The sequence below is a fragment of the Watersipora subatra genome, chromosome 8 (assembly GCF_963576615.1).
Source record: "Watersipora subatra chromosome 8, tzWatSuba1.1, whole genome shotgun sequence".
Classification (NCBI taxonomy): Eukaryota; Metazoa; Bryozoa; class Gymnolaemata; order Cheilostomatida; family Watersiporidae; genus Watersipora; species Watersipora subatra.
In genome coordinates, this window is record NC_088715.1 from 14,731,305 (window position 1) to 14,745,567 (window position 14,263).

General features: G+C 37.4%; 1 protein-coding gene across 1 annotated transcript in view; it reads left to right on the plus strand.

Moving 5' to 3' along the window:
• LOC137402317 (uncharacterized) overlaps positions 1-14,263 on the plus strand; it is a 41,917-nt gene that overhangs the window by 10,656 nt on the left and 16,998 nt on the right. The window contains exons 3-5 of the mRNA XM_068088815.1: positions 1,892-2,048; positions 2,803-2,986; positions 3,319-3,509. Of these exons, the coding sequence (XP_067944916.1) occupies positions 1,892-2,048; positions 2,803-2,986; positions 3,319-3,509 (532 nt within the window). The remainder of the gene's footprint in view (positions 1-1,891; positions 2,049-2,802; positions 2,987-3,318; positions 3,510-14,263) is intronic.

Below are 14,263 nucleotides of genomic sequence, written 5' to 3' on the forward strand. Positions count from 1 at the left end.
ACTTGAGCAAACACTTACAAATGCTTTAAAAACTAACCCTTTATATAAACACTCATTAGTCATTCATATAAACACTCACTAACCCTTTATATAAACACTCATTAGTCTTTCATATAAACACTCACTAACCCTTTATACAAACACTCACTAACCCTTTATATAAACACTTACTAACCCTTTATACAAACACTCACTAACCCTTTATACAAACACTCACTAACCCTTTACATAAACACTCACTAACCCTTTATACAAACACTCACTAACCCTTTATATAAACACTCACTAACCCTATATATAAACACTCACTAAGCCTTTATATAGACACTGATTAAACCTTTATATAAACACTGACTAAATCCTTTATATAAACTCTTACTAACCCTTTATATAAACACTTACTATCCCTTAGATTAGACATTCACTAACACTTTATACAAACACTAACCTGTCTCTAATTTTTTATGCAACCACCAACCAGCTTTACAAACATCTGATAATCATATTTGAACCTATGTTCTATCAAAGGGCCACATCATAATTATATGGCATGCTTACATTGTGCATACTAAATTCAATCTAACTTTTGCATACTAAATTGCTTCTAAATGCTAAATATATAATACAATTGGAGCTTTCAGTTTTTTGCTTACATTCATATTGCATGTGGTTTTACTGGGAGATCTTTGCTGTTTAAACATTGTTTAAAATAATGACTGACAATAGTTATATAATGATCAGTTATATAATGATCCTACTGCTTACTTGCCAATAGTGACAGTAAATTAGATGTTCAAATAGGCGTTCATGGCATTTAATTAAAGGGTGGCACTCTATTCTTCAACCCTTTACCTATAGTTGAGGTTAAACAGAAGTTATCTTGAATTAAAGATGACATTGAAGTACAGGATTTACAGTAAATTAATGTTGGAATATCTGGTTCAGATTAGAAAATATCAAAAGCTGTAGCTTTATCTACATAAAGCGGAAAATATACGTATATTTAAGAACAAGTGAAGTAAACTACCACCCTTATAACACATGAAAACCAACTAACATTAATTACATGGAAACAAAATGATTTGCATCATTTGCTTGACCAGGGGCGCGGTGATTGTTGCATCGATTATAAGAAGCTGTTCAATATATTCTACATGTTTTCTGACCTCAACACTATATCTTTTTTTTCAGCTGAAAAAACTTTTACGCATTGCATTTCGCACAAACACTGAGAAACATCTAGCCACGGTTTTAGCCTAAAACTAATCAATCATATTTGACCGTAAATGTATACAAGTTTTTCACATACATCAAAGTATCAAGGTTGTGTTAAACAAAAAAAAAACCACTATTAGCCTTATACAGCTATTAGTTATTTCTATTGTGTTATTTTCAAAGTTTTGAGGAGAAAACTGAAAAACTTTAAAGCTGGAAAATGTCTCTCTGTATGTTCACCTCTAATACATGTCATTGTTTAACAGAATGTATATTGATCTGCTATAACTACGCAAAGTTATAAAGAGATTTACCAATCATTTTACCACACCTGGAGTGTATCACTAATTACTGTACAACTCATAAACTGAATCACCCGTTATTGCATGACTCATAGAGTGTATCACCAATTACTTTCCAATTCATAGAGTAAGTCACCAGTTGTTGTATGATTCGTAGAGTGTATCATTAATCACTGTAAAAATCATCGTGTAAATCTACGATATGACCCATAGAATGAATCACAAATTAATGGACAACTCGATGAGTGTATCATCTGTTATTAAAAGCTCAAAGACTGAATCGCCTGTTATTGTATAAGGCATAAAATGCATCACCTACCACAGCGTTTCTCATGGAACCAATAGATGGTTTTTACAACTCATTTTACTTGAAGTCAAGTGTTTGAGATGCCTCCAAACAGTCTCCCAGCATACGACTTGGGTACAGATAAGACACTCTGTGATGTTTGTCTAAAGAAGAGCTCACCAAGACAGAAAGCTATCAGCTATTGTACTTACTGCTCTAAGAAGTTCTGCCCTGCTCATTTGGAGGTACTATAGTGTTCCCTTTTTAGGCCTTTATATAATAATTTGAATATGCTGTGATCGGTGGTTCTGTGTGAAGTTGCTAGTGTATATTATAAAAGTATTATTGTATTATTATAGTCCTAATATTATTATAGGACCTCATCATAATAAAATGTTGTCAAACTTAGAGTTAAATGGTCTATTCTAGGGTTGCACGATAGCTCGATAGTCGACCACGATATTCGGTAGTTATTTTCTCGATATGAATCGAGAAGACAACTACCGACTATCAAAACATCAAAAACATATATCGTTATCAAAAAATAAAAAATAATATAATCCGATAGTTTCGCATATAGTTTTTATTGTTTTTTTCTGCAGATTTTCTTTTGCAGCTTTTCTTTTTCCCATCCCTTTCCACAATTCTCAATTTTTTCAGGCACATGTAGTCATCTGTGCAAAAATATGGCATTAAATTGTTTTGTGAATTAGGAGTTATCTTCTCAATAATTCTATAGTTTTACCAGCTGCCAAGTCAGGTTATAACTATCGGTGAACTCTGCCTGCTTATTGATAATTCGACAGCTATCGCCATCAGTGGGAAAACACCAACGATAGTCGACAATACCTTTCCAAACAACAAATGCCATCCGTAGTCTCTTCTACTATAGATTAGATTGCTATCCTGTCGATATTTTACTTGGGGATGTTTTGCTACATACTGAAATGAAAAAGGTCTTATCCAAAAACCTCAAATACTGTAGCTCTGATATTTTAGTCCCATGATGACGCACTTGACGAACATGACAAGATAACAATACTTGAGTACCTGACTCAACAACAAAAAGCTAAAGTCAGCAGCTGCCCTAAGCATAAAGACCAACAATATATTCTTGGATGTCGAGTCTGCCATGTGCTCAGCTGCCTGAAGTGTGTTTCTGACTTACCAGCATGTGATCAAGGTGTGTAAACTTTAAAAATTACCTTTTTAATTATTTTGTGCCGAACAGTTATCCTGAAACAAAATTTGTGTCACTATTTTTATCAACTTTTTCAACCTTAATCAAGCATTTCTACTAGGACCTACTCTGATGTGTGTTACGTAAAAAATGTTGTAACACGTTGTTGAAGAAGTTTCCACCTTGATTAATTACCATCTGTACCCCCTCATGGTGAAAATGTTTAAACTGATAATTGACCAAGGATGATTATCGCTCTATTTATAGCAGTTTGATATGTAACACTGGTTAGTTGTAAGATACAATTGATGATAATGAACAGTAATTTGATTCAGGGTCCCTGCATTCTCTAGTGCAGTTGGAAGATTTGGCTTCAGCACTTCTTACAGGCACGATATCTGCTGAGAGTTCAGCTAGAGATGAGCAGTTTGAAGCGCTGTTCAAACGAATATCTAAGTTGGTCTCTGAATATGACAGTCAGACTGAAGATATGCTAAATATGATTCATAAGAAGAGAGATGAGCAGGTCAGTGACTAACAGCAGCTTATGATTTGTTGGATAGAACCTTTGAAGTGCTCTGATTTTGGTTCTATTAATAATAATTTAATATTCAGGCTACCATGTTCGTATATCACATATTAACTCGGAACAATTTAGTTCAATTGTACCTAGATATACGAGCGGTATGCGCTCTGGAATTAAACTTGCATGTCCACTTTTTTCATTTTTTGAAGCAATATTTCTAGTGTAAAACAAGTAATATGAGTGGTATGTTGTTAAGAATGTAGAAGACTGCCTACAAGAAAATATATAACACCATTTTAATGCAGACTTGAACGACCAACAATCATTTTTAAAAACCTACTAAACAAGCAAAACAGGTTGAATGTAGAAGATGTCATATTCAAAGGGGTTTAAGGTGCGAAAGCCTAGTTGTCCAGACCATTCCTTTTAAAAATAAATATTTCAATTATTAACATCATGGTAATGGTTATGAATAGTAAACATCAATACTAACTATCAGTACATTCTTTCATATATTGAACTGAATTTTGTAAATGGTTCGTTTCACTACCCAATACAGCTCCTCTTAGAGCAATCTGCTTTGGTTGAATATAAAGTATATATTAATAACTAAAGTCAATATCTAAATAACTAAATTTTATTTATTTAATAATGACTATAATGCAGTCAAGATTGTGCATATATAATCAACTATCTATTGTGAAGTTCACTTTGCTCTCTCTTCTTGGTGTCAGGTGGTTTTCTTATACACGGAATAGGCTCCGTCCTTTTTGTCTGTGCTAGCACAATAGTTAGCCAGTCCTCTCAGCTCTGTTTTGTGGCCAACTAGACATATTCTTGGCAAAGTCAGTCCTTCCTTTGCTCCGCCAGATAAGGCATCTCTTTCTCTACTTAGCTACACGAAACTGTTTTTGTGCAGGCTGGTCGGTGTTCAGGCTGGTTGATTGGCCAAATTGTCAATCGCCTGGAGGATTGGGTAAGGTGTTTTACACTATTTCAGCATTAAAGGCTCAAAGATAATTCAATATGTACTCGGGAGGTGCTACCTGCTGATACTACAAAAGGTGTTGCCAAGCCCCATGCTTTATGTTCCTAGTCCAAATCTTCATCCAAACAGATCGCCTTGTTCTGGAGGCTTAGTGCCAGACGCGGTGCAATGTTGACTGTAGTCTGGCTGCCTTTGTAAAAAGGTGGCTGTAAGTCAAGAGCTGATCAAAATTTATTTGTGGCAGGTTTCAGAGGATGCGTTTGACTGATGAGCATCCAAAAATGCCGACAAGGTGGTCATTGGTTGGGTAGTTTGGTTCTTACTTGGGTGGTCTGAATTCTTTTTTAATAGGGCAACAACAGTATGGAGTTCATGTTGGGCTTTTTTCCTATTAAGTTCGGACAAGTGGCTTTGTAGTGGACTTAGCTTCAGTGGAAAGTTAGCTGATCTGGGAGGTGTGTATTCCTTTTTACTGCTGCTTTTTTGGTTCAAGTTGGGTGGCTGGTGGAGGTCTAAGGATGGTCCTGCCTTGCCGGTTGTGAGTAGAGCCAACGGCTTAACTTTTTCTGTCCAGCCACAACCATTGTGCATTTTGAGCAGCTTGAAGCAAGCTTGCAAGAGTTGGCTAGCTTGGCCAGTGGTTCCTGCTTTCAAAGGCTGTCACATGTAAATTATGATGACAGCTAATGATTAGAGTTAAGGAACTAGGCGTAGTCTAGCATGAGTAATTCCTACTTTGTGAGCAGGTTTGATAGTGCTCTAAGAACCAGCCTGTTATTAACCTTCCACATCTCAGGTTTTCCTGTTTTTGGTGAAGACCGAACCGCCTTTTCTGAGTTAGATGCAAACATGCAATGACACATGGCTTCAGACCTCTTGTCCAAGTCTAAGTGAACATCCAAATGCTAAGTCCGGAGCCATCTGCTTATGCATCTCTTCTAAGAAGTTATTAGGCTTACCTTGCTGCTAGGTCTCCATATCGACAGCATAGAAAGGCTGTAGTTGGAAAAGTAGGAGTCATGACACTTTATAGAGATTGCTTAGGGTTATCGCATATAGTAGGCGAAAGTCCCATGGTTGTGCTGAAGGGTCTAGGATGCCAAGGTTGTTTCTTTGAAATTTTATTGCTCCGCCCTGGCCAGTTTCTCTCGGTGTACTTCTGATCTCATGGCCCATTTCTAAAGGCATTGAACATTCTGCTTTTACTGCAATAATACATCTTCATTATCTTTTCTGGCTTAGCCCCTTTTTTGATTGGGTATCCCTTCTTTTCCATTTTGGTCCACGCTTGGCCCATATTTTTAGACAGCTTCTATTAGGCTTTCACTGACCCTTACTTTGCATTTCAGACTGTCCTTGTCATTCTTTCAAATACACATGACTGAACCAGGCTCCGATAACCAGGTAGGGCCCAATAGATTGGTTTTGCAGCTTCCGGTTGTCTTCTCCCCTTCATACATTATTCCCTATTTACACATATTCTTTAGGGGCATAGATTGTTGTCTCCTATCAGTCCTTTTGCCAAAAGCTTGTTTGCCTCTGTCGGATTGAGCTATTGGCTTTCTTTAGAATTTTCTTAGTGTCTAGCAAATATTCCTGCTATGCCAGTTGGTCCAGCAAGCACTTTTTTCATGTGAGCACAAATATGTTTGTCATCTCTGCTGTGGCTAAGGGTGACATACCCTTGTTATATTTCAGTAACTGTGGACACAAATATGTTCTAATGTGTGTTGGCTTAGCGGCATGCTTAGAGTGTCGCAAACTGACTCTGGTCTCAGATCGATTCAACTCAGGTCGAACCTGCCGTCTTCCGAATAAACGGCTTGACTAACGGGAAAAATGGCACAGTCAAACCAGTGTAAAAGGATACCTGCAAGATAGAGAAAGGAAAGGGCACAGCTTATTTGCACCTTGTTATATATGTGTGACTGCTACATTTAGTTTCATGCAAACACGCACATCTATCATGCGTACAAATATAAATAAAACACAAGCTTATTGTAGATTGAAGTTTAGCGTATTATGTTGTGGAGTAATTTTGTCAAGTTCAATTGAAATTAGTGGGAGCAGTGAAAATTGTTCTTGATTCCTGATTCCACACTAAAGACTTGTTCAAAATTAAATTCCAAACAATTGCTTAACTCTTTAGGGACGAATCACGTGAAAGCCCGTCAACCGGGCAATGTCTCAGAGGCCGAATCACGTGAAAGCCCGTTAGAAATCAGTCTACGATAGACCTTTTTTAAAACATTTTATTTTTTAAGAAAATAGCGTTTAAAAATAAAATTAATTATTTCATCAATTTCAGTAGGTTTTGTAGTAATGTTTTGAGACTGAAAAGTAATCCCTAATACGCATGTGCAAGAAGAACACGTTGCAAAAAATTGCTCTTCCTTTTTGGAAAGCTAGTCAACATGGACGGACGCGATTGTTCCAGCTCAGCCAAAAAGTACGTTTAGATGAAGACATCAACTGGTTCGAAAGTGAGGAAGAGGATATCAGGTCAGAAGAAAGTGGGGAAGATGATGCATGTGAAATAGAAGATCAACAGAGTGAATCTGATAGCGAAAATGAGAGTGAAACGGCCGGCGATGAAACAGGGAGTATTTACGGCTTTCAAAGAGGAGCCGACTTAAAACCCAAAGATTTGCATTTTGATGAAAGCTTGGCAGGAGTAAAAAGTCGAATTCCTGGACAGATAAGTATTCTTAATTATTTGAAACTTTTGATCACATCGGCCATCATGAATGTAATAGTTAACAAAACAAATAGATATGGCCTTCAAAAACATCGCGATGCCTGGGAGCCTGTCGATGACAAAGATATTTGGCGAGTTTTTGGTTTAGTTTGCTCATGGGTATTGTTAAAAAGCCTACTCTAAAATCTTACTGGTCTACCCGTCCCCATTTATCTACGTCAATATTTGGGAAAATAATTTCTAGAGACAGGTTTTTAACGATTTTAAACTGTTTACATTTCACTGACAACTCGGAAAACCCTGCTGGCAATAAATTGTTCAAGCTAGGCAATGTGTTATCCATGATATGTGAGCGGTTATCTTCTGCTTTACTGCCAGGTAAATTTATATCTTTAGATGAAAGCTTGCTGGCTTGGAAAGGACGGCTTAGCTTCAAACAGTATATTCCATCTAAAAGATCCAGATTTGGAATTAAGATATTTGCTCTCTGCGATGCTGTCTCTGGCTACGTGCACAAGCTGTCTGTGTACATAGGTGATGAGCGAGAGCAAGCTGAAGGTACCGGCAGAGGAGTCACCCACAATATAGTAATGAAATTAATGAATGGTTTGCTGAATACAGGTCGTTTCTTATATATGGACAATTATTATAATTCGCCAGAGTTAGCTGCTGAACTTATAAAAAATAACACTCATGTTTGCGGAACTCTGCGTCCAAACAGAAAAGGTGTTCCTAAAGATTTAAAATTATGTAATGGAAAAACTATTAAAAAAGGTGAAACAACGAGTTTTTCTAATGGTGATAGTATGGTTGGCTGTTGGAGAGATAAAAAATTTATTTGTGTAATTTCAACTATGCATAAAAACTTGAAAGTCGTAGATACAGGCAAAGTAAATTATAAAGGGGTAAAATTTGCAAACCAGCTGCTATTTTGGATTACAACAAATACATGGGGGGAGTGGACAAGTCAGATCAAAACTTGCATTATTATAACGCTGCGCGTAAAACCATGAAATGGTACAAAAAATTATTTTTTCACTTATTAGATATTTGTGTGTATAATGCAGTCATAGTTTATAAAATACATAGCGGTTGTAAAATAACTGACCTAGAGTTTCGAAAAAAATAAATTGAACAGATATTTGAATACACTGGATCTTGCCGCAAATACACTAGTTCCTGCGCTTCAACTTCTTCCCCTCATCGACTAGTGCTAAATAGTCCAGGAAAAAATAGAAAACCAAAATATAGAGTTTGTAAGTGCTGCTCAAGGCGAAATGATGGCGGCACCCATAAACGAAGCGAAACTAAATTTAGATGCCTAGCATGTGGAGTATCTTTGTGCGAGTCATGTTTTATTCCCTACCATGCTAGATAAATTTCTTTACAAATTGTAATTTATTTAGTTTTGGCAACTGTTTCATTGCTTTGTATTTTTAGCTTTTGTACATACATTTGCTGAAATGTCATCTAGTCTATTGTATTTGTTCTGCATTGCATTGATATGTTGTATTTGTTCTGCATTGCTTTGATATGTTGTATTTGTTGTCCATTGCCCTTTTCAGGGCAGCCAACTAATCAAGAGAGTTCAGTTCACATGTTCTGCAATGTAGCAGATTGCTTTCTCCATGATTTGCTGTGTCTGTTCATAATAAATGTTGCTTCTTGTCTGTTGCTGCTTCACCAAATGTGTGAATACAGGCCCACCACTCCATTCTTCTTGTACACAAACAGTTAATCTTTGCTGCAGCGCATATGAGTCTGTGCAATGAGTTGATATGCAAAATTGATACATATATAGCTTCAAGAAATACATAATAATAAATTGAATGCAAAAAATCATAACTGCAAACATATAGATCTCAAGATGCTAAGTTTTCACAAGCTGTCTGGAGGAAACAATCTCAGTCTGTATAGAAAAATATCTCAGCTTTCAGATGCATATTCATTTGCAGCTTTATGCCAAATTTCACGAGAGTTATAGCAAGGTTTGAGCTGCCTTGTCGGGCAACTGTTGCAGGGTTATCGACATGGCGTCATGAGCATTTTGAAGGTCTTCACCCGCAATGCACCGAAGCTCCTAATTCTACTTTTAATGCACTTAAACAAATTTTTTTTGCAAACTCTTGCAAACATATGACACTGTGCAGATGCTTATTATAAATCATTTTCACAGAGTTATTGCTTTTAAAAATGTATTTGTTATCGATATTTTATGGAAAAAGAAGTGAAAACTTGGACAAATTAATAATTTGTCAAAAATAATCACAGACTATTTCCAGGAAATTATTGGCTGCCTGTTGAGAAATTTCTAAGCTGTCCAATGCATATTAATTTATAGCTCCATGTCAATTTGCATGCAAGTTATTGCGATTTTTAGGCGGCCGTGTCAGGCCTTCAATTTTTGCTTGTCTTATAGGTCGCGCACTGAGAATTTCGAGGGGCGCTCCCGTAATGTATCGGAGCTCATAACTTAACTTTCAAAGCCCTTAGACAACCAATTTTTTCTGCAAACTGTTGTGAACCTATGAATCCTTGCAAGTAGTATTTGTACAACATTGTCGATTATTCGTATCAATTTGGAAAATGCAATGGAAGTTGGCACATGAAAATAAAACAATCATCTCTTTAACAAATGGACACGTTTGCTGGAAAGCATTTGCAAGCTAATTGCATGCAAAAACAATGAGCTTGTAGAGTAATTTCTCAGCTTTCTCATGCATGTTGATTTATGCCACTACCGCAGTTGTGATGTAAGTTACTGCAGTTTTTATGCAGTCATGTCGAAGGGTCAAATCGCCCTCGTAATTGCCCCCGTCCGCTGGTACTTTCCAAGCCGTAAGCCGAGCGTCGCTAAAGGGTTAAAAGCGGTACCAGCAGACACCCAGAAAAAAAACCAAAAAATTGCTTGAAAAAAGACAGGTGAATCTTTGTAGATGACTGATACCACCTTAAATATGGCAGCGTGTAAATCTTGCCTGCAAAATGGCAAGATTTACATTTAAGATTTAAGTTTACAGGTTTAGTACTGATTGCAATAAAAGTAGCTGCTCAGTAACTGAATGAGTCTCACCAGAAAACGTAAGGATTAAACAAGCTCACCTGCAGGAAGTACAACAAGACCCGTCCAGTGTTAAATGCAGCAGCTTAGCGCTTTATACCGCGTAGGCAAGAAAAGGTGTGTTGAGATTGTTCATATACAATAAGCATGTTGGCCAAATACCTGTCACGATGCGGCAAGACTGTTATCACTGTTTGCTCTATCTATTAACCTGCATGAGTCATAATTTGACACCTGTGCTGTAACCTGATTAGTTGTGGCTATTTAGGTTTTGCTTTACAGTGATGTGTACTGCCTTTGTCTGGTCTGTCCATAATTGAGGTTCAAGCTGATGAAGTATGATAGCTTTTTCTAAAGCGGAAAGCGGATGGAAGCAAACAGTCGGTCACTTGAGGCGTTTCGGATGTGCAGCGTATACCCATATGTCTAAGAATGAAAGAGTTAAACAACAAGTCAAACTATAAAATGCATTCACATTATGGGTCTCGAGTCCAGAGGTATTGATTGTAAGATCAGATAAAAAGGAAAGTCGTCTATAGTAGATATGTGAAATTTGATGCAGCTTGCCTTCACTACTAATAGGCATCTGCGGAAAGAGAAGGGAGTCAAAAGAAAGTGTCATAAAAGTATCATTTGATGAAAAGAACAGCAAGTTGCAGAATACAGGTGCAAAGCAAAGTGATGATCTGAGAACATCTAGTAAGGACAAAAGAAGCAGACAGAGTTCTATGATTAGAGTTCTATGATTCATGTGCCGACAAAAAACTTGGGCAAAAAGCTTACCATGAAGCTGTGAGAGGAGAAAAAAGATAAGTAGTTACAAGCTTTACACTATGCGATGACGTTGCTAGATACCAAAAATATATGGAACTTGCTAAGCTGCCAGCTCTAAGAAACTTGTAGGAGGTAAAATATATCCAAAGTAAGTCGGATGCATAAGAAAATACAAATAGATACAAAGCGAGCCTTTTACAAGAGGGTTTTCACAAAAGTTTGGAAAGGATTATTATCAAATGTTCAGCCCTGTGGTCAGATTTGAATTTTTCAGGGCACTCCTCAATCTCGCTGGAAAATACAAACTCAGACTGCATCAAATGGATGTTGTTACTGCTTTTTTAAATAGTGTTTTAAAAGAAGTTTTTCTTCAAACAACCTGTTGGCTGTGTAAAAAGTGGGAAAGAACATATGGTGCGCAAATCGAAACAGACCCTATATGGGTTGAAGCAACTTTTGACCATGCTGGAATGCTGCAATGGATGAGAAGCTTGTCAAGATGGGATTCAATCAGTCATGCCCTGTTCCATGCATCTATATAAAAACTGAAATGGACATATGTATCTTGCAATCTATGTGCATGATTTGATGATTGCGGCAAAGAGGAGTCAGCAATTAAAATCATCAAGGACTAGTTCAGCAGCTATTTTAACACTGAGAACATGGAACAGTCTCACCCTTTTTTGGGAATAAAAATGGTGCGAATTGAGAAAAGTAACCATGTCCACATTGGCCAATAACGCTACTTAAAAGATGTCATGATGACATATCGAATGAAAAATTGCAAGTCTGCTTATACGAACATACAACGGGCTGCGTAAAAAAAAATCATGCGTCGTCTCAAAGGTACCATTAAGGTTGAGCTGAGATATAGTGATGTCGCTACAGAAAGAGAAGCTTTGATAGCTTTCTGTGATGCAGACTGTACTGGAGACTTGAATGAGTGAAAATCTATGCCTAGCTATGTTCTTTTTACTGAGCAATAGTACAGTCTCACGTAACAGCAAGAAGCAAACTGTTAATGCTTTATCCACTGCTAAAGCATAGTACATTGCATTGAGTGTTGTAACTCAAAAAGTGTGTGTTGGATGAGCAAGTTGTAAATGACCTAGATGAAAAATCAGAAACTCCTACAACTATACATGAGGACAATTAGAACACCCTGGCAAGTTCCTTGCTGCTAATCCTATCAATCATAGTAAAACCTAATATATTGACATTAAATACCATTATGTCAAACGAGCTGTACAGGTGAATATTATCAATCTGGAGTGTTGTCCAACATTCAATATGGTTACAGAAATGGTCACCAGGTCTTTTTAGACTGACACCTTCAATAATCTGAAAGATAGAATTTGCCTCACACCAATTGTGTATTAATAATAAGTTTTGATATTGATAATACACAATTATCATGGTGGTGCAAGCCTGTCGCAAGTGTAATAGCCATCATCAGTGTTAGCTCTACTTATTAACCTGTATGAGTCATGAGTTGACACCTGTACTGTAAACTGATTGGATTTGGCTATTTATGTTTTGCTTTACACTGATTTATACTGCCTTATGCTGGTCTGTTTGTAAATGAGGTTAAAACTGATGGGTACAAATTACAAAGCTGACAACTAAAAACATGGTTAACAGCTGTGCCAAAAGCACCAACCTGTGCACTGACCAATGGGTTAAAACCCTAAAATGAGTGATACTGAATCCCCATTTGTGAATGTTAAATGCATCAATTCAGGGTTCTTTATTAAACCCATATTAACAATGTTGAGTAACTTATTTCTTGACCTCAGAAAGTAGCAAATGCCATTCGATAGACAGAGTAAGCCACCATGCTAAAGAAAAAAACGTTGAAGAAAGAGGCCAAGATGTGCGGTTAAGCTTCAGGTGTCATCTTTGGCGCACTACAATCTAGGCTCAGCCTCTCTCAAAAACAACCCCAAAGCTGCCTCAACTTGATGAGACAGAGTGATGAGGTTTTCATCTAGATGCCCGACATTGAGATCAAAAACCTAGTCCACATTGTCTATCGAGACATGCCAAATCCCAATTAAGCCAACACGACTATGGAAGAGTTTTCAACCTTCTCAAAAATCCCTATCTGCCGCGTAACTTATTGGTGGTACCCATCCCTTGGTGACAGATGCTGTAATGGCTGCCAATGAGTACCTACAGGTAAGAGTGGAACAACAGAACATTGACACCTCTGCCAAGGTCGTGAACTAAAAAGCAGCGCACCAACAGACTGCTGCAGAAACAAATAGCATTATGTTATAGCAACTTGTACAATGAACTAACAACTGGCCCAGAAGGTAATGAGGATCTTAGAGCAGGTCGGTCATACCATAGGAGCTAGCTAGCCAATGTCATCACTCTGATGCATTTGTAGAGGAAACGTGCACAGTAAACCGGTGCAGTTAAATGACAGCAGGCCATAATACTAATGCTAGCTACCAGTTGTATCATAGCTTATACATCCAGTAAAATAGATGAATTCATGCAGGGTTGACCAGAAACTGAGGACTTCAAATTTTTCTTAGCTGAATTACTTTGCTCCATTACAATATAGAGATATACTGGTAAGCCGAGGGTGCAGGCCCTTAGTCAACTTCATTCCAGAAGCTAAGTGTTTTTTGAGAAAACAAGTGAGCTGTCCTGTGCAGTCCTTGTTAGATACCAACTGCATGGCAAATGCAACTGCTGCGAAAGATACTGCTGTGAATGCACCTGCTTGAACAAACAAGCTTTGGACAGGTTGCCAGGGATTGTGTGGACAAGCTATAGCAAACTGAAAGCTAGAGCCTGTTGGAAGGTTTGACAAAACTAGATCTAGTGTTTTTAGTGAGCACAATTGGTGAGAATATTGTCTTGTTCCACATTTTTCCTGAGATTTGAGCAGCCAATCATCCATTTCAATTTTATAAGTTTGTATAAACATTTTTTGGTAGCAAAGGAAAGTCAAAACAGTGTAAAAACTTATGATACTGTTTAAAACAGAGCTATCTACATGTATTTGCTGTGAGGGTACTAATCAGAGTCGGAGTCAAAATAAAACTAGTCAGGTGTTCAGGAGGCCCTCAACTTGACGGAGCAATCCCAACCCTCAACATTAGCATATTGTCAGAATATATACAGACGAAGGAAGCCAGCCAACCAGTCGCGACAAAGCACCGGTTGTGACAAAGCACTTATGCAACAGGTAGCAATGAAGAAATGCTGTTTACATAGAG